Source organism: Amblyomma americanum, chromosome 4 (genome assembly GCF_052857255.1).
Source record: "Amblyomma americanum isolate KBUSLIRL-KWMA chromosome 4, ASM5285725v1, whole genome shotgun sequence".
Taxonomy (NCBI): domain Eukaryota; kingdom Metazoa; phylum Arthropoda; class Arachnida; order Ixodida; family Ixodidae; genus Amblyomma; species Amblyomma americanum.
Window position 1 is genome coordinate 220,440,375 of NC_135500.1, and position 21,578 is coordinate 220,461,952.

Here is a 21,578-nt window from a genome sequence, read left to right on the forward strand (position 1 = left end):
AGTAACCATCTCAACACTTCTCCAGGAGGAGCAGTCCCAACAGCTTGCACTCAGATCAGATTTCTGCCCAGTGCTTCAATTCTAGGACATTATTAATGATGTAAAGCCCAGTGGGGCTGAGCTAGCTCGGTTTGTAGCCAGTTGTGAAGTACTTCGTTAGATTAACACACACCAATCATGAAACAATAGAAGTCATTGTTTGACCCCGTTCATGAGCACGATTAGCAGAATTAAAATAGACTATGCGCAAACTTTTTGAATGCGGTCGATCGCTTGTTGCGTTTATGTATTATAAAGCTGCCTATTTCTGTTCAAGTTCATGAGCACGATTAGCAGAATTAAAATAGACTATGCGCAAACTTTTTGAATGCAGTCGATCGCTTGTTGCGTTTATGTATTATAAAGCTGCCTATTTCTGTTCAAGTTATACATTCATTAACGAATACACCTTAGAAAATTGCAAATTAAGAAAAAGTATAAACAAAAATATAAAAACTTAATAAGCAAATAAATCATGACATAAACTCAGTCTTGGCCCCCCTCGAAAAAAAGAGTTCTGGAGTCACTACCTTTAAGGCTGCAAAAAAACAATAAAATGCAGTACCACATCAGGCCACACCTGCACAACACTACAGTATGTGCGTAGCAGAAATTAAACCTTGTGTGTAATGACAAAAAAAAAAATGCCTTCCAGTCAACTGTTACTACTTGCAGCTCTTGATAGTGCTGCCCTGTGACTAGTGAAAAAGGATCATACAGTAGCAAAACAAAAACTAACTTTGCTACACAAGAAGCAAATAAATTTCAAGGAGTTAACTCAATTTATAAACATACAGGTTGACAGTTCATTTTAAGTTACCACAGCAACATAGTGGTTCACAAGAGTTGACACTCCAGTATGTATAACTTGCGCAGAACATTAACAATTAAGGTATCACGACAGCCTGAGATAGACAAAATAGACAAAAAAAAAACGAAATTATTCACCTCAGCCTTGTGCAGGAAGAAGCTCAGAAAACCCTTTTTGCCAGACTGACAATGCCACACAGCCACATGGAAGGCAACAGTGATAACATATGGACGAAGGAGCTCCACTACACCTGACATGCTTCACAGCTCGGCCCTTCACCGTGAAGCTGCCAAAATGCCAACGAACGGTCACCATGGCAGCGCTCATCGTTCAGCAGAATATAGAGCACAGAGGGCCGCTGTTAAAATGTCCATAGTTTTCTACATTTCCTTTGCATTTTCCAAGAGGGAGAGATCCTGCTACTCTACATTATTACTAGCTGCACGAAAGAACAACCTCAATCTACTTACAATGTGCTCAGCTATACAGAACAAAAATGTAAATAATTGCATGGAGACATTAAAATAGCTTCAGTAAAAGCACTTACTCTTATTTTAGCCTGAATGAAAATCATTGCATTGCTGTACCGTTACAAGATTGCATGGGGGAGGGCCCCTGATTAAATGCTATGAAAAACAATATCCAAGATAAATAAGCAGGAAAAAATTTGACTGTTGGCTTGTTTCAAGGCAACACACATAACTAGCCAAGCAGAACACATTTTATGAAAATAAACTTGAGAAAGAAAAATGTCCAGGCTCATCAGAAGGTACGTGGGCTAAATATCCCTCACTGCACTCAAATCGCAAGTCCTACTTTAATACAGTTATTCTCTTGTTTCTGTGACAGCTTGTATACCCTTCATAAAATCAAATGTGCAGAGCATATAATTTGTGAAACCCTGCAACACCAATCAATCATCAAACCTGCCATCTTCTCAACACAGTTGCAGTCCTTGTGCAGCACGTGAAATGCACAAATTGTTCAACTGATCCCATAACTTTTTCTTCTTTTCAACAATTCACTCATGAGTAAATAATATATAAAGAAACTGACTTGTGGAGAAAGCCATTTTTATGGCTGCAGCCAATATTACAAAACGGTTGGAGGAGACTCAGGAAATTATCAGGAGTGCTTGAGAGATCTACAACGCAAGAATATAACTAAGTGAAACACATACAAAAGATGCCAATAAAGGACCTTTGAACAGTGCTTTGGAATATGAGGCTGACATTCACCACCTGCTGTGGGTTTGGCCGGCACTGAAGCCGATGAGAATTCGGCACCTGGCGGCAGCGGGTTTCTCGCCGAACAATCCTGATTCATGCACAGCTTGGACGCAGGGATCACATCATCGTTCACTCCTTGACTTCATTAGATCAGCAAACTTTTTTTCATTTATTTAAGCATCCTCCTCATCCATCATTACAACCCTTTTATGCCCCAAGGCAATAAACAACGCTTAAAAAAAACAGGAGCTTTCCATACAGCCCTCTGCACTGAAAGCAACAACAGAACAAAGTGCATAATGCACTTTACATGGGACTAAATCCTTAAATACGTCAGGAAAAAAAAAAAAATAAGCACCTTAAGAGACGCTTTTTTTCACCAACAGGTAGTTTCATTTGTACATGCACAGTCCCACTCCACTTAGGCTGAGTAAGAACGACAGCATGTTGAGAGCACACTCACAAGTAGAGAGGGCATCACAACCATGGTCATACACTTCCTCCAAGGGGGTGTTCTGCACTCTGATGGCCTGTTTGCCATCAAGGGCATCCAGCAGTTGGTACAGGAACATAGACAACGCACACAGCACAAAGGTCCACCAAGGTGCCTGGTTACCGGAACGAGAGAGAGAGAGAAAGAACACGGGGCAGCAGCCCTCGGCCTGTTAGTCCCTCATCCGCTTCCATTTTCAGACGAGGAGGGGCAGCACCAGGTCTTTCCACAGTGTGTAAACTCTCCCGCATGACAGCAAGAAAGCCACACTACGCTTTCAAAAGCCGCACAACATGCAACCGATCACACCTGTCTACAGCACCCAAGTGGCATGCCATCGAGCAATCCTGTAACTGAGTTTCTACATGGCTGCACCAGCACACGCAAGACTGTGGTGGTAGTAGTAAGTGGTTTTATTAAAATAGTAATTAAAGTAAGGAAGGAAAAGATTTTTTTTTGCTAGCCTCAGCATCTGCCATCGATACAGAGGCACTTGAGCTGGGGCAGCAGAAATAAAGAATAGCAGGCAGAATGAAGAAATGAAAAGAAAGAGGTGAGGCAGACCTCACTTCCTTGGCACCACAGTGCAGCACTCATGCACTGTAGGCAAGTGTGATTGGATCTGTGCACCAAAAAGGAAGAATAAATGAACCAGTGCAGCATGAATTACTAAGTTTATAAATTCCATGGCATAAACTACTAAAAGGCATGTTTGCAGCAGACAGTAAAAGTTAACTACTGAAACTGAACATCAACTGAATACGCTGTTTTTCCTATACTTTTTAACCCTTTCGTTACCATACTACTATGCATCAATCACCGGTGATCGAGGGATTCAAAGTGTGATTCAGCACTGCTTGGGCCATTGAGGATTTTTTAACACTGTCTAGTTTAACACTCTACACTAGTTTCTTGTGTAGTTAGTATTTTTCCCACAAGGCGGTGATTTTTCAAATGTCTTTGCAATTGAGGTTCCAGCGTTGTGCTCTCGCGGGACAGCGTCAGCCGCAGAGACGGCGCGCGCTCGGAAAAAAAAACCTGCTTCACGCGATTCTGTTGCATCTGGAGCAGATTTTTTTCGGTGCTTCATGCGGCAGTGACTGACGGTTATATTACACCATCGAAATTTGGCTCTAATGAAGAAACTACTCAACCTCAGCATGAAACATGGCCACGTGTCTGCCCGTAGGCTTTGTTTTCCATTTCGTTTCTTTTTTCACACGTGAAGCCAGTTTACGGATAGCACTGATGTAATGAATGATATGTCTGGTCTCTGTAGTATCTCGACATCATATGGGCAGGGTTTACTTCCTCCGGCCCAAAAAAGAATAGAGTTGGTTTGGTTTTATGGGGGTTTTAACGTCCCAAAGCGACTCAGGCTATGAGGGATGCCGTAGTGAAGGGCTCCGGAAATTTCAACCACCTAGGGTTCTTTAACGTGCACTTACATCGCACAGTACACAGGCCTCAAGAATTTCGCCCCCATCGAAATTCGACCGCCGCGGCCAGAATCGAACCTGCATCTTTAAGGTCAGCAGCCGAGTGCCATAACCACTGGGCCACTGCGGCGGAGAATTAGAATTCAGGCCCGCTAGAAATCAGGGTACCGACCTAAGATTAACGCTTTGTAATAGCCTAAAGCTGTTTGCAAAAACTGTGGATGTCTTCAGACTGGTCCTAACTCATCCAACACGTCTGCCAAAATAGTTTCTTGTAAAATCAAAGTATTGCAGAGCATTTTCAAGCAATATTCAGTCACACCTCCTTATAACAAACATGAATATTATGAATTATTGGCTATATCAAAGTACTCCTAAACATTTTCAACATGCAGATGCATTTTTTAATTTATATATCGAGCGCGGTTTGCCATAAAATGGATAAATCGAACTGTCGAGTGCCAAGCTGTGCCCGCTCGGCTGGCAGGCGGCTAGCTTTTCCTCACTACACAAATGCATAGTGGTGATGCACTAAGCGTTACTGCCACAGTTCCCGCTTTATCTCTTTTTTGCCAACAGCACCACAAAAGATACAATAGCAAGAACAGCTGGTAGCGAGGTGGTCTCCCTCGAGGTGGCCTCTTGCACCTGAGTGCCTCGGAACCGGCGACATTGTCGGTTGTCATAGCTTTCCAGCAGCCATCCACTGCTCACGTCGACTGTCATGGAGGGGAAGTAGCGACAACAGCGGTAACTGTCATCCTGGCATCAAATTTCTTGCCCACTTTTGTGATGTGAGGAAGCCACCCTAGCTAGCATTTGACTTGCCACCATCGCGTGCTGCAGTGCTTTGTGGAGAAGCCAACCTAGCTCACGCTTGCCGCTCAGTTTTTTGCAGCCTCTGCAATCGCCGCGAGCGGCTTCGAAACAGTGGTAAAATTACGAAAACGAGAAATGTTATAATACAAATTTTGCCAACGTCGAACCGTTTTATAGTTTTTTATCTGATCACTAAAGGAAGTACCATTGCATTACCTTTTGTAATTCTCATGCGAGTAGATCGTCACCAATGGTATGTTGGATATATATTTGTGTGCTTCTGCAATTGCTACTGCATTAGAAACACCTGTAGCTCAAACTGATAATGTCAAAAAGTGCATTTATTAAGCTATATTTTGATATATTACATTTTACTTTGAAAACATTTTACTTGTTCTGAAAAATTTATACCAAACACACTTTGAAAATATCTTTTTCATGTAGTGCCAGAAAAAAATTTCTAGCTCTAAATGTTTTTGCATTATAAACTCAAACGTTTAGTGGCTAGTTAAAAAATATACTGGAAACACTTCATATGTTCCCGAATGTTAATATTTTACTCAAGACACACCGTCTTGTAAATACAATTTTTTTATGAATTTCCAACTTTGCGTGTTTACAGATCTTTTAGCATATGTATTCACACAAAGTACTTGCATTGAAACAAACATCTTCGAAAGAACATTTTATTACTATCATTTTCGTGAAAATTTCGCATTTCTGCACCTCACATGTTTTGCAGGAAAAAATTATGTGAGACTGATAAAAAAAAGTCATTTTTTCTGTGGCAACAAAACAGTTCAGAGAACTAATCAGGAAGACAACACACCATAGAAATGAAGATGACTGTCGATACTGTTGTCAGTTTGTCACAGATGCACTTCAAATTGGCCGGCAGCTTTTGTTTTTTCACTTTATGCGGCCATTTGTAATGCGCACATGTCTAAGCATAGCTGAGTTCAGCAACATACTTGTGCGCACATTGCTTTAGCACATGGCATTTTTGTTTATGCGTGCACTCCAGGGAACTTCCATGATTTGTTTTGTTATCAAAGATAAAAACAGCTTATGCCAAAGCTTGCTGATCATTTATGCTCATTGAAGAGTTCGGTAATTACGAAGTTGCATCCACTTTTCTCATTTACGCACACAATTCCATACAAGTTCACTCAAACAAAGTGCTATGCAAGTTTGAAAAGGATTCACAAAGAGCAGCTTTTATTTGAAACAACATTTATTAAGATTTGGCAGCCACTGTGCATATTTCGTCACAGCCTGTGCACAAATTGGCATGGCGGATCCTTGGTGCAGGATAACTGCCTTAATATCAATACCTAATTAAATTTCCAACACTAAGGAATATTTAAATTGTGAACAGCAATAGTTAATCAATACTAAACCAACTTGTAATAATGCACATAAGCTCAGGCTTTGACATATGCAAAGCCAGAGTTTATCTATGTCTGTATTAGACAACCAAGCACAGTGCATGCCTTTCCTAGGTGTTCACATCTGTACATAACAGCTAGAAGAGCTGGCAGTAGTTTTTTCCCAAACAGCCGAAAGAAAAGAACGAATGCAAGCAGCTGGCATGCCATTCTGCCGAGGGGTATTACAGAAAGCTGGCCACTCGTGACTGGACAATGAGGCAGATTCAGTGGCAACCTTGGCAATGAATATTGCAATGATCATGTTTGTTAGGAGAAAAAATATTGCGGTACACCACAAAATGCGCAGCTTCACTAGATTCCACACAAACACAGCTAAATAAGCAGCAATGACTTTATTCAATAAATACAAAGTAAATCCACAGCCAACATTCTTGTGGCTTTTGCTGCAAGCCTAAAGCAGCAGTCGTACAATACACATAAACTACAAAATACACCTCGCCATGAGGGCAGCAAAGCCCACAGAGTAAACTATCCTATTAACCACGCATGGCAAGGCATAGCAGTTAGCAAGCAATACTTTTCTGGTCACAAAAGCAGACAGTACTGAGCAGCTCAAAGTGCACTTGTTTTTGCCTCAAATGCTGCTTAATTTGACAGCTTCTGAACAACAGAAAACGCAGAGATTATAAATCAACAAGAGCACAAAAGAGTTTGTGCTCATCCCCTTTGTGTATTGAAAACCTTCAATGAATCTGAGCTATCTAATCGATTCAGAGCACTTGATTTGCACAATCTCCATTTGGTGGAACTCCTGCTGCCCCCTCTTTAATGTAGGAATACAGGGACGCTGCCAACAATGCATTGCACATCCGCTGTCGGCACTTCCACATTAGACGCAAAAATTATGAGCACAAATGAGTTTTGAACTGACTGTGTAAGAAAGGTACTGGGAACTAAATTTGCAACGTTATCAGTCTCTCGTTGATGCCTACAACACTGAGAATCCACTCCTGAAAAATGAAGGAAGAAAAACCTTTGTGCATCAAGCAATGTTTTCAGCAAAAGTGCGAGTACTTTTTTTTAACAACTGCACATTTGCATTTTTGTCATAGCATTCAGAAGAGCAGCAACAGAGAGGCGTGTCTTTTTCCCTCACCTAGCATTGCAAAGCACACTGGCACCATTTCTTTTCAAAATTCTTAGTATTCTCATTGTTTGCTGCGTAGTTGCATCCCATCAGTATATGGCCCTAACAAGCAAAAAGAAAAAAAAATTGGTTCTTGCAGGTTTCCCCAAGCATCATTAGAGCTACTTAAATCACACCTAGGCAATACTGCCGATATCGGTGACACTAGGTCTTCAAAACAAGCTGTCATCGCCAATGTGCCACAAGGTAGCATTGCTGGGTCACACTTATTCTACATTTAAGTCTCTGTGCTCAAGGTGCGCACACTACATTTTTTGTAATGGCCGATAATAAATTTGAAATTGAACAAATGGCAAATTTAGCATTCAGCCATGCCTACTTGGGTAAAAGCCAATTGTTTAAAAATAAATTCAAATAAATCAAAAGTTGTTTCGATATACTGAGAGGGAAGCAACAATTGGGAAATATTAGAATACATTTAGGAATGCGACCCATTGAACTGGTTGACTGCGTAAAGGTGGTGGCAAGATGTTTTCAAAGAATTTAACTTGGAATGAACATACAGAGTACCTAGCCTCTAAACTATCATCAGCTGTTGGTATTATATACAGAATGAAAAACATACCAGTAAAAGTTTAACTTTACAACGCATCATTATTTTCTCTTCTCCAATACTGTTGCATAATCTGATGTACCACAGTTGTCACAAACTTGTCCAGGCTGTATCTGTTACAAAAGAGAGCTGTTCAATGCACAGTTAATATAACTTATTCCCACCCCACTAGTGCTCTGTTTCTGAAATATGATATTCTACCAGTGTTTTATTTGTATAATTGCAGGTTGATCTTACACTAACGAACATTTTTGAAACCAAAATCAGTATCGTAACTCCACAAAGAACTGCGAATATAAGCATTTTCGTGAAATTGTTAGCAATCATATTTTCATTTTTTATGCATTGCTGTTACATCAGAATGAGTAGGAACGGCAGTATGATGAAAAAATGACTATTTACCTTACTTATATGAATATAACGGGAGAAGGAGGTCTCATAACTCAGAATTTTAAGATAAATATCATTACAGTTATAATGCAATATCTCAAGCTATTCACACCAACCATAGGCCGACAGACCCCCTAAGAGACACGGACTGCACGCTAATTAAGATAAAGAAGTGGTGAATACGTCAATGTTATTTACGAGGCAACGCTTCAGATGTGCATGCCCCAGTAGAGCAAACCAAAGTCTCCAATACTTCAATGTATGCAGCCTCCCATGCAGCAGCAGTCACCATCACCGTGGTGCCCCCGCCACTCCGTGTTTCGCACTGCCCAGTCCTGCTTCCGTTTGCCCTTTACTGCTTTAACGGCCCACACCGACTTCTTTCCCTATCCACAACAAACTTCTCCCCTGCAATTGCATGCTGCATGCTTTGCCCCAAGGTAATTAGAAATGCTGGCTTCCCTTGGGGGCTTAAAAAGCCCAATAGCAAAGGTTGCTTTAGCTACCTTGAAAAGCTCGGAAGAAAAGAACAGAATTAACACAATATAATTGTACCTTGGTTCATAATATAAAGCAAGGCGCATTTTGAAGCATTATTCGATGTTTCCCACATTCTTTGTTCTCAATTTGCGGAATTTAAAATTTTCCACCACAAAAAGTAGGGCACCTTAATCATAATCTTTCTTGCAAAACCACAGAAAAATCTTTTAGTTCGACTCGTGCGACATAGATAAAAATGGTACGTCCCTACACACCAGGCACAATGTATAAGCAGTCTATGTTACACTTCGCCTACTTTGTTAAATAAGTTGACCACCGAGTGTTTTGACCAATCTAAGCAGTCTAACAAGTGTAATAGTTGTTTCTGCTGTGAAAATCTTTTGCTGTCCTGAAGGTTGTATTTTTAATGTTGTTTCTTGCTATGTGATACAATGTATGTTACTTTTATCTTCATGTGCAAAAAAGTTATTGCTTCTCACTTCGTTAGTGCATTCCCATGTATTGATCTTTCTGGATCTGCTGCTGTTGCCTTCAACTCCACTGTGTGACCATATTTACTAGGTGCCAGGGCCCTGGTAAAGCTGCTACTAAAGCTTTTAGCCTCAGTTTCCTTCTTTGTGAAAAGAAAAATAAATGAATTAAACCTTTCTTTTAAATATCGGCATGTTCAAGAATCCTGAACATTTAACAAGAGTTGAGCAGATACAGGTTAAAACAGACCTACTACAAAGTAAACTGCTGAGAAGTCCACAGCCTGAATATTCTTCTACAAGCTCCAATATTTTCTGGCGATGGTCTCCGCACAATTTAAGCCAAGATAAAACGTGTTTTTGTCCCAAACACAAGTTGCTCAGCTAGCCAATAGGCAGGGAGGCCACTTGGGCTATTAATACACAGCACGGGAATAACAGCAATGAGCTGCCCTTGGCAGCGCGAGAGCAACATGCACAATAGTGCCACAGAGCATAATAATGCTAAAAGAAACGCTCATTTTGTGAGGGCTCCCTGTTTATTCACACAAGCTCACTGTCATCAATTCTCTGTCATTATAGGTGCTCTTTTTGCATAGCCTTCTCTCTATTTGCACAAGTGTGTTGCTAGCAGTTCCAGCAAGTGCATTGCATTTCTGGAACACATGCCCTGTGAAAAAACACGGAATTTCCTTGTCGCTGATGCATGCATAAACCCTATAAAATCAAAATGTGCATTCAGTACTTGTGCCAGTCCAATTGAGCCAGCATTCTCATGCAGCAAGATAATTCAGTTGTTTTTCACCACATTGCCCATGGTGTAGGAACTTCTATAGCCAGCTGTACACTTTTCACAATCACAGATGCATGCTGCGTGCTCAAGCTGAAGTTACAGAACAGAGGTTTAACATCTACTTTAATAACACTTTTGTGAGCACCAATATTATACAAAGCCAGTTTCATATAAGTGTGTCATAGCCTTCGAGACAGCCATTCCTCATAAAAAAAAAAAACAGTGGGTCACCAAACCACTACATGTAGTCTTTACAAATAGTATTTTTCTGATTACAGAAACTGTTGCATTTAATACAGAACCACAAATGGTTTGTGAAAATTTTTATTGATTCATTGCCTTGTGTGTACAGAATACAGTCTGCATTCCTAAAAACTGAGTTATTCAGCCAGAAAATCTAAACAAATGAACCATGAAAGATGGTGATCAATAAATTATTTTCCAATGGTCAGGCCAAATTCCTCCCCCTCCCTCACCAATCAGGAAAAAATTCCTTGAAGTGCTTTTGAATGACGTATAAACATGCTCTGCTTTCTCTGCATAAACATCATCATCAGCATGACTACGCCCACAGCAGGGCAAAGGCCTCTCCCATGTCTCTCCAATTAACCCTGTCCTTTGCCAGCTGTGCCCACTGTACGGCCGCAAACTTCTTAACCTCATCCACCCACTTAACCTTCTGCCACACTGTGCTACGCTTGCCTTCTCTTGGAATCCATTCCGTTACCCTTAAGGACCAGTGGTTATCTTGCCTTCGCAGTACATACTCTGCCCAAGCCCATTTCTTCCTCATAATTTCGACTAGGATGTTATTAACAGGTGTTTGTTCCCTCACCCACTCTGCCCGCTTCCGGTCTCTTAACGTTACACCTGCCATTTTTCTTTCCATGGCTCAATGCTTTGTCCTTAACTTCAGCTGACCGTTTTCGTTAGCCTCCACGTTTCTGCCCCGTAGGTGAATACCGGTAAGATACGGCTGTTGTACTCTTTTCTCTTCAGAGATATTGGTAAACTGCCATTCATGATCTGACAGAACCTACCATATGCACTCCATCCCATTCTTATTCTTCTAGTTATTTCCACCTCATGATCTGGATCGAAACCACTACCTGCTCTAAGTAGACGTATTCCCTTACCACTTCCAATACCTCGCTACCAATTGTGAACTGCTGCTCCCTTGATAGACTGCTGAACATTACTTTGATTTTCTGCATGTTAAAGGGGCTGCGAAACACTGCTTGAACGGATGCCGGTTACCCTTCAGATGGATTCTTTATGTCACACAGATGATGACTCAAAAAGAATTACGAGAATCGATGCATAGGAACGGGAGTTATTCGATGAAGAAATTTCAAAATACAAGCAAACAAAATGCTGCCCTCAACTCGATTTTCACGCAGCTTCCCATTTCCATTTCACTCTCCCAATGACAACACTTGGGGGGACCAATCAAAACAGCCTATCTGACCACGTCGCAGAAGTTAGCACTCCATGGTTGACCTGTTCTCTGTAGCTCATTCTTGCCAAGGCCGGCAGCGCGGTTTGCCTGGTTACAACAACCATATGAATGCCCAGCTGACCCAGCGATGCTTCATCGTCACGTCAACGGCGCAGAAGGGAACACTGACGAGTGACATTCCCCGACTTGTGGATCCAAACGCGATCCGAACTGCATCCGAATTTGAGCACGAGATACTGTGACAGTGTGACGGCCTGCGCAAGGTATCAGACACATTTAGCATAGCATGTACCACTACTGCTTACCGCCTACCATGGCCCGTCGCTCCTAGCGTGCTGGTTGGTCACAGCGAGCAAGGAGCGCGCGCTGTTGACGGTAACATGGCGCCATTTGGCGCCGCCGCCCGGTGATCCTCCACAAGCTGACGATGCGCAATGCTAAATGTGAAATGAACGGCTTTTTTTTTTTTTTGCATCCTTCCTTGGGAGCGAAACGAACGCGTATAGAGTGCAATGGCTTGATCGGATCGATTCTGCAAAGCCATTCTCAGATACATACAAGCCATAAGTGTTGCATGCTAGGTCGTAGAATGTTTACAGAGAGGCACAAAATCCTTCGATGCAAAAACAAGTAGCCAGAGCCTCTGGTGGTATATTTTTGTTTTACTAGCTTTATAGCGCTTTTATCTAAGGCAAACAAGTTGGTTTTGTTCATTGAATATAAAACACAAAACTTGACAAAACATATTTCTAGTTATTAACTCAATTTGCAGTATATTTACTGTGTCTCATCATCAAGCTCCCGCCAAGTGATGTCATATCCACTGCTAAAAGCCGCCACTGTATGGTGACACCGTCAGCGCCACGAATTTGTTTTTGTGAGCTATTTAAAATGCTAAGAACCAGAGTATACGCGGCACTTATTCCATGCAACCAAGAGGCAAAACAACGCACTGATTATGTGTTTCGGGCCCCCTTTAATTTTTTAATCCACCGTTCTGCTCTGCCTGTATAACTTATTGACTATGCTTTGCAATCATCTCCCGAGTGACTCAGGAAGGCAATGTCATCAGCGAATCACAGATTATTTAGGTATTCTCCATGAACTCTTATCCCCACCTGTTCCCAATGATGAACCAACGATGAATCAGATCTAGTTCGTCCGCTCGCCGCGACGACTCAAAGATGAAATCAAGGTTCTCTTAAATGTTGCCATATCACAGCAGCCAAGATACAAGAGAACATATACACTCCCACATTTGTACAAGCTAGCAGCAGCCCTTCACTGTATGGAACAAGAAGAATATGACTAATATTGAAGTTGACATAAGCTACAAACTGAACAAAGCAGAAGAGTGCTCAGACAGTGATTAATTTTAACTGCAATGCTTTCAGGATTAAGTGGAGAGGTATGGAAGAGGCCTTTGTCCTGTAGTGGGCGTAGTCTTGATGATGATGATGATGATGATGCACTGATTTCGCATTCTCAGTACACTGGAACCAAAACATCTGCTACTGTGACCTTAGCATTTAGAGAACAAAGTGTCTAAAGATACGTCCGATAGACCCAGTTCATTCTCATTAAAGGTACGACAGACGTCACTCTAGGTCCATGACTACAGCCTTCTAGAAGACTGCACCCACAGCTAACATCGCGTCCAACGTATGCGTATCATACTGCCAGTGCTTGCAACGTGAACTGCTCTGCGAAGTGTTTGCATTGCAAAGTGCATGCTACATTCATCACTTTTGATGAGCTGCAAAGAGAATTTCGCCCATTCTTATGTCTCCGGCTGTCGCTCAATCGATGCTGCAACAATGAATCAGATCTAGCTCATCCGCCCGTTGCAACAAAAACGATCTGACGTGCATGAAGGATCCTTGATCATGAATGCATGCAATTGCATTCAAATATAGTGAAACACTGTCAGGGCTCCCAAAATTCGCACAGACAGGCGTCTTCAGGACCGGGTGGCAAGCACAACCATCACTCACACCGAATCGTATATGCAAGCGGTAAGCGAAGCGACATATGCCAGCAGATGTGCATTCGCTTGGAGCCTTCTTCCGGCTTAGTAAACAGCCTAGTAATCTGTCACCTCATTTTGCTCATAATTTCAGCAAGATATATTGGCCGCACTTGTGCTGGCGGCAATTGTGCACAGTCTCGTGAAGCGCAGCGGTATGTTTGCTAAGGATCGAGCACTCATACTCGAGTATCAAATACAGGTGCTCGATCGGCAGAACATGCGTCTCATCATGCAGAGCACTCGTCCGCAATATGCAATAAATATCATCCTAGCTCCTTCACTGGCAAAATCTTTGATGAAAGTTTTAGATTCTGCCTCGCAGCCATGGCACAAGAAATAGTATGTCGAATTTATTTGAGGGCTATGGTTACTAACAGTGATGACTACGCCAACGCACCTGCCAAGTTGAGGATGTGCTCCATCACAATACAGTGGGCCACTGGGGATGAGCAACCGCAAAGCCGGAACCGTGTAGGAGACACTTCAAGGCAAACACCAACATTTTTGAGGGGGAGACGAGGAAAGTGAGCTGCTCGCAGCTTGGTCTTTTGCAAGAAAGTTTGTGCACATGGAGTTTAAACGACCACTGGTTCGGGCTTAACGCGAGCCAAACGGCCTACATCAGCCATCGATCGCCACATGACTTGCAGCACTGATGAGGTCTGCACTCAACTTCGACTGGAGGACCTGCAGCTACTTGCCGCAAGTTCGCGAAGCGGGCTTCGGCACACTACAGAAGTGCACACGAGTCCCACATATGTTGGACTGCAAATAACAAGGAGTAATTTTGCAGTTCACATGACGCAACCCAACGGCATTTGCAAACGGTGCAACCAGGGGATCAGTCACAGTTTGTAATGCGCGTAGCAGAACACGTAAGCAGTTCACTGCATGGTACCCTCGAAGTATACATATGCACTGAACGCCAATCGGCCTATAAGTAAATATTCTTGGACCAAATGTATGCCTATCCTCGTAGACGGTAATCCAAAGGAGCGCAATGAGAGCAGACCGCCGAGCGAGAATCAAATGGCCGGACTGAAAAATACTGGTCAGGTCTGCCCGACGTACTCCGGGAAGAAATGTACCAGGTCCGTCCGACGTACCCTCAGCCACAGCCTTTCAAGAAAGCTCTTGCCTTTCCAATGTTATGCTGCCTTGTCACCTCATTTCCGAGTTAGCCTCTAGAAGCAGAGCTCAATTCAAAGTGCTGTTCTTACGCCCTGAAGGACCCTTACAACAAATATGCTCTATGTGTGAGATAAGTAGCTATATGACAAATGTTTCGAAATATGTTCCAGAAAAACATATGAGCTTGAAGAAAAAAGAAAGCTCACCTCCGAACGAAGATCAGTGCTGTAGCTTAGTAGAAGTAAGCAGCAACACACATTTATTAAGAGTCCTGAACATGTGAGAACACATGGGGCAACTTTCTCAGGCACGAACTGCAGGCACCACATCCAAAACCTGCAAGATTAAAAGAACTATTTATTGCTAGATGGAACAGAACCATTTTTTCTCTGATGAAAGCCAGATTACACTCTTGATGAAAATTTTAGTTTCTGACAGGTGACCAGAAAGTTCATGTTTTTGATTAATTTAAAAACCTCCCCAACATTAATTCTACTTGACATAACAGCAGGCTTGCTCTTTATAAACTAGAACATGCCACTAAACACACAAAGGGAACTAGGGAAGGGGGAGCCTCAGGGTGCATAGCCAACGCATCGACAAGAGAATTTGTCTTTAAGTGTATGGAAAGTATGACGACTCCCATTTTCCGGTGCACCATCCAAGCCTTTCTTTTTTTCATAAAATAATAGTTTCATATTTTCTTACACATAAATCTTTCATACAATTGCACACAAAACCCCCAAAGGTAAACCTGCTCATGTATGATGTTGTCAGGCTCACAGCATCGTCACTGAATTTAGTATTCCATAGTTTAAAGGGGCTGTGAAGGGGGCTATAATAAAGTTGCGGCATGCCTGGGATATTGAAGCACGCCGCTTCACGAATAGTGTCCAGCAAGGATTTTTTAAATGCGCTTTGTAGAAGCTGAGTTATCTGTAGTTAAAATTTGAATTTCAGTGTCTTCGCGCCCTTCCCTCTCCTCTCGTCACTTTTTGCACGCTGGAAGTTAGACGCTCCTTCGCCGACTCCCCTCTGGGAGCGGAGCTTCCCGACTCGCCAAAGATAAGCGGCTTATTGGCTACGGCCGGCCACAGTAGCTGCCTGACGTCTGAAAGAATCTAACCAATGCCACCTCTCACCTTGTCTACGCAGATGCGGGGGACGGAGGAGGGTGCGAGCAAGAAAAAGTCGCCGGGAAGGGCTCGCCAACTTTGACGCGTGATTGTGGGTCGTCTGCTGCATGTAGAAGAGTATTATTTGGCCCCGGTTTTCATGGCAACATAGTGCAGTGATTAAGTGAATTAATGTGCTCTCCTCGGAAGCCGTTTCAGAGCCCCTTTAAAGCTCATTCAATTCCTATGGCATCCTTATCAGACACAGATTCACCATGATACTTATCACATTGCGAGTAAACACACTTATAAGAAGGAAGGGTATACCGGGTGTCCCAGCTAACTAGAACCAAGGGTTAAAAAATGAATTATTAGAGACAGCCGAGTGAAACCAGTTGCATATTAGTGACAGGCATCTTGCGCATCACAGGCGATTTTTTGTAGTGCAATTAATTAATGGTTTAATTAAGTTTAATCATCAAAATTAATATATATTTACTTTAGTCAACAAATTGCATTTGCAAAGTTGTTGAGCACCTTCAGAAACACCCATTCCATCATTTACGATAAGGATACACTCACGTCTGTCTTTTTTTCCCGGCTGCAAAGAAAGCCCGCGAAATACAAAATAAACCACGTGACTAACGCACTTGCGCACCAAGAACGCGCTGCTCTCAAGCGTGGTTTGAGCAAACGAAATCACCTGCAGCCTTGACTAGACGGCCCCGCACCAGCGGCAGGCCAATATGTTGGCGGTGGTTCTGCGTCAGCCAGTGACACATATGACGGTGTGAATTGCTGCCGCCAACTTATCGGCCTGCCGCTGGTGTGGGGCCGTTGAGTCAAGACTGCAGGTGATTTCGTTTGCTCAATCCACGCTTGAGAGCAGCACGATCTTGGCGCGCAAGTGCGTTAGTCACGTGGTTTATTTTGTATTTCACGGGCTTTCTTTGGAGCTGGGAAAAAAAGACAGACGTGAGTGTATCCTTATCGTAAATGATGGAATGGGTGTTTCTGAAGGTGCTAAACTACTCTTCAAGTGCAATTTGCTGTCTAAAGTCAATATTTATTAATTTAGATAATTAAACTTAAATTATTGATTATTTGCGAAACAAAAAAATGTCTGTGGTGCGCAAAGTGGATGTCACCAATATATGCAACTGGTTTCACTCGCCTGCCTCTAATGATTGATTTTTTAACCCTTGGCTCTAGTTAGCTGGGACACCCAGTATATGCAGACATTGCTACAAAAGACACACAGACGTACAAACACCAGGAATGCAAACATCTCGATCACATCACGCCACAGGTGAACATATGCCACTTAATTGGTGCTCACCTCTGCAGAAAAAGAAGCTCCAAGACTGAGCCCGCACTTGCATTGTACATGTACGGCTTCTTTCGAAGATTGTCCATCTGCTCCACAGGAAGCACCCATCCACCAAAATTCTCCCGTGTCTTGGTTGTTTTACCAAGATGCATTATGAAGCCTGCAGTGAAGAGCGAGCACATAAGGTGGCATCCGTTGGGGCACACATGTACTGAAGAAAGGCAGTACAGCGACCAGCGATTGACACACATTCAATTCATTGTTTGCTTATCAGTCACAGCTAGTAATTCATTCAATTCATTGTTTACTTATCAGTCACAGTAATCATGCATACTGTTTACGATCTCACTGCATCTGGACGCACAGATAACACCGCACTAATTCCCACTGGAATCCAACATTGATTACGACGCGTAGTAAGCAACACGAGAAACTTTACGTTCTGCAAAAAGCCCACCCCACCACGGCGACGCGGTTCTCACCGTCTGGGACAACACTGAGCAAACAGTCCAAGGCAGGAAGAACCGCGGTCGTAACGCAGCTGACCACGAAAGAACAATATACGAAGTGCGGCACTTGTAGGAAATGACGCGTTCGTGTTATCAGATACGACCGGCCCCGCGGCACGCGACCGATTTCCCCCCGCTTATCTAGTACGCACTCGGGAGATCACGGTTTCACATCCGCCCGTTTTGAGCCAAGGCGCGAGCGGTGCTGTGTAACTGTAGCCGTTATCTGACATATCTCATGGCCGCACTTTCTGGCCCGACTGCACGCACAAAACGAGCAAGAAATCTTGCAAAAGCGCTGCGCTCTGCATTTTGTCAGCGCACGTGGGGAGCATGCGATTAGCTGAAGGGCGAGGAGGCAGACCGGCCAGGCTGCCCACATCGTGACGCGCGGCGGAAAATTTTCAAAACATTTGCGCAACGCCGAGGCGCGCCGAGACTTGGCTGCCGGCGTGAGAAAAACACCCCCCAAGGACGCCGAAGCACTGCAGCTGCGAAGTGTTTCGTCCTTGGCAAAGAGAATTTTTTTGCCTCGAATTTCAAAGACAACGCTAACGCTTTCCTCCGTACTCTTCAGAAACACACGTCCGGTCGTAGCTTCGGAGAAAAGTCGCAGCACTTCCAGGAGATGAAAAATGATCAATGAATGCAGATAAACAACGTCTCGATCGAGCTACCAAGACCTAACATAAATGAGCAGGGAGAGTTGCGGATAATTAATACCGACGCAAAGAACAAGACGCTCAAAACTGCTCGATGCAGTACGTACGGCGTAGTTCAGGTGTCCGCTGAGATGCGAGACAGATACTGCGCCATTTCCTATCCCCAAAAAGAAACTTTCAATTTTTCACTCGGAGTTTTTAACGGGTCGGATCGAGTAGGTAGGTGTGCTCTGAGCACGACTGATTTGTAGTCAGAACATCAGCGTCACGTCCCGTCAAACAAAAACTGCAGCAAGACCGCACGCCACGGCCCGCAGAGCGTAGGTGAATATCTTAAATGGAATTACAACGGCGCAAGAAAACAGGGACAGGAACACGCAAAACAGAGGACAGCGGCGGTTACTCACACTTCACAAGACGACAGATTGATTACAAACTGTGTAGCGCACGTGAACAGCCTAACAAACTGCGTGGTTAAACGGTTAAACTATCACCGGTATCACAGCCTCTTCGGAACTGGCAAAACAGACACGAACGACAAGAACGCGACGCAACTCCGCAGCGCACTGCTGCTGCTTATCCGCCAGACGATGGGCAGAGATCGGCCACTCGAATCACGCAGATGAGGATGTGAGAGTGGCAAGAGCACCAAGAATGGGAAGAGTAAGGTGCGAGGCAGAAATTGAGAGAGGGCAACGGTGAGCCGCAGAGAGCCCACAGAGGAGGCGAAGGAAGCGAAGTCATGTGGCAGGTTGGGTGGATGAGTGGATGGATAAGGCTGAACTATCAATGTATGGATAGATGGATACGGCTGAACCCTTTAAATTGGGCGGTGGCTCAAGCCACCTAGCCATTCTTCTCTTGATTTTAGCCACCAATCAGATAACCATCGCTTGGTTACTTCTACCCGCTTAAATTATACTTTTCCTTCACTGTCCTTAAACCCCAATGCCTTGGATAAATCACCCCGCTGCTTTCCACTGCAGGGTGAAGCCTTTTAGAGAAAATTTAAATCTAAGTGCTCAGCCGTTTCCTCCTCCTCTACGCACGCAACGCACAACGTGTCTATCTCGTGGTACCTGACTCTATATATCTTAGTCCGCAAAACTCCCGTCCTGGCCTCAAACAACAGAGAGCTTCCCCTACATTTATCATAAATATTTTCTTTGGAAAATTCCTGCCTAAAAATCCTGTATGTTTCCGGTGCCGATTTCGTCAGCATGCCTGCTTTCCACAGAGCTCTCTGTCTTTCTTTAACCTTTTTCTTAACCGATAATTGCTGATTTAATTGCCCCCCTACTGCTGTCCAGATATTTGCTTGTCAATTTTCTAGTTCGCTTTCTCTATTTAGTGTCAACATTCTTTATATACAGGTATCTGAAAACTTTCCCAGCCCACTCAAATGCTATTACTGCTAGCTTCTCTGCTCTCGCACGACGCCCATCCCATATATCACCCTATACCCCCTGATTTGGTGTATTATGCCATGCGCTCTCAAAGCTAGCCTCCCTACGGCGCATTGTTTGATTTCTAACCTTGCTTGGACATCTGGCCTCATGCACAGGACCGCATTGCCGAAAGTCGGGCTAGGAACCATCACCCCTTTCCAGATCACTCTTACCACTTCATACCTATTGTAATTCCGCAGTGCCCTATTTTTCAGGACAGCTGTATTCCTACTAGCTTTATTCATTACATATTTTTCATGCTCTGTCAGATACTCAGCACTGTTATTTATCCACACCCCAAGATACTTGTACTCATCCACTACTTCTAGCATGAACTCCTGTATTCTATGCTCGCCGCCCTCTTCATTAAAAATATCATGACGAGCAGAAAAGCAAGTAAATGCAAAAGTTTTCCCAAATAAAGCGATCGCTTGCTCTCCGCAAAAGCCAATATTTCGTGCTTAACAGACGCGCTTTTAAGAAGAAATAAGTTTTTTTTTAAATGTTGTCGCATGAACACTTTAGGAGGTTCACAGAACTTCGGAAAACAGGAACCTTTTATTGGCGTCGTGTGCTGTTGCGTTTTCGCTACTATGGCTTTTGCGCGCTACTTTTACGCGTGGGGCGTGCCATAGAGCTACTACTACCGGGCGCGCCGTGGATACGGAATGGGACATATCAGTAACGCCACTATGTTTTCCCGAAAAAATTTGACTGTCCCGCAGTAGCTCATCGTCCCATGTAGTGTTCACTAGTCCCATGATGCTTTGAGCGCCCATGGTGGTTCAGGTCATAGAGCATGGAGGAAGGAAAACTTCCTCCATGGCCGCCAGCTTCTCCTCTAGTTAACAGTAAGAAACTCGATGGTTTCGTGTAATCACGAGCTTAATTGTCATCACGATAACGTTATAAGAAAAAGAATGGCTGCATTTAGATAGACCATCAAAAAACCTCGCAGCGGAAATCATGAGGTTCATGTGGGGTAGTTAGTTAAATTAGAGCCAAAAACGCCAAAAATGTCCGATAAGTGAGCGGGACCAAAGAAAAAGTAGCGCCAAATTTGAAAACACCGAAAGCGGGCGGAGCGAAACATGGCACCAAATTTGAATACAAAGCGTGGCGCCAAGTTTGAAAACTCAAAGTGGTCAATGATGGAACTTGATTAAGGCAATTAATTGAGGCAATTGAGCAATTGGACGAATTGATTGAAAAGAACTTCTATTTGGGCTAGATGGTTCATTTCGATCCAGAAAGGAAAACAGCAGCGCCGAAAAACACACACAGTAGAAGAACGACGTAGGACGAGCGCTCGTCCTACGTCGTTCTTCTACTGTGTCTGTGTTTTTCGGCGCTACTGTTTTCCTTTCTGGATTGGATCAGGTGATCACGTGACCCCGTGCCATCTGTCCCTCCCGGGCAGCCGTGATCGTAGTGGTTAGTACCTTGCGTTGTGGCCGCAATAACCCAGGTTCGAATCCTCGTCAATGCTTACGCATTCCTCCAATGTGGGTGTCGCGGTGATCTCATTTTTTTTTTTTGCCAAAGCCTGCGAAAACCACACAATAGGTCCGTTCGATTCGCCTGCACTACGTGAACTGGTTCTCGCGGTGCTGCACTTCGCCATTCGTTACAGCAGTGCAAGATGGCGCCGTCTGCACGATGTCATTCGTTTAAAAAAAGTGCAGACGTTGTGCAGGTACAGTTCAGGAAAACTAAGCACTTCCTCAGTGGTCGGTGCCGAAATGGTGCAGCTGCAGCCG

General features: G+C 43.5%; 1 protein-coding gene across 6 annotated transcripts in view; it reads right to left on the minus strand.

The window, feature by feature from the left end:
* LOC144129405 (cholinephosphotransferase 1-like) overlaps positions 1-19,018 on the minus strand; it is a 38,139-nt gene extending 19,121 nt beyond the window's left edge. The window contains exons 1-5 of one of the 6 annotated variants that reach the window (XM_077663538.1): positions 18,778-19,018; positions 17,209-17,359; positions 14,961-15,090; positions 7,994-8,094; positions 2,543-2,687 (exon numbers count right to left, since the gene is read on the minus strand). In XM_077663538.1, coding sequence (XP_077519664.1) covers positions 2,543-2,687; positions 7,994-8,023 — 175 coding nt within the window. In that variant the 5' untranslated portion in view covers positions 8,024-8,094; positions 14,961-15,090; positions 17,209-17,359; positions 18,778-19,018. Of the gene's footprint in view, positions 1-2,542; positions 2,688-7,993; positions 8,111-14,960; positions 15,108-15,896; positions 15,994-17,208; positions 17,360-17,681; positions 18,017-18,777 lie in introns of those variants that run through there. The other 5 variants (XM_077663533.1, XM_077663534.1, XM_077663535.1 and 2 more) reach the window with 5 other exon arrangements.
* Positions 19,019-21,578: the final 2,560 nt, after the last annotated feature.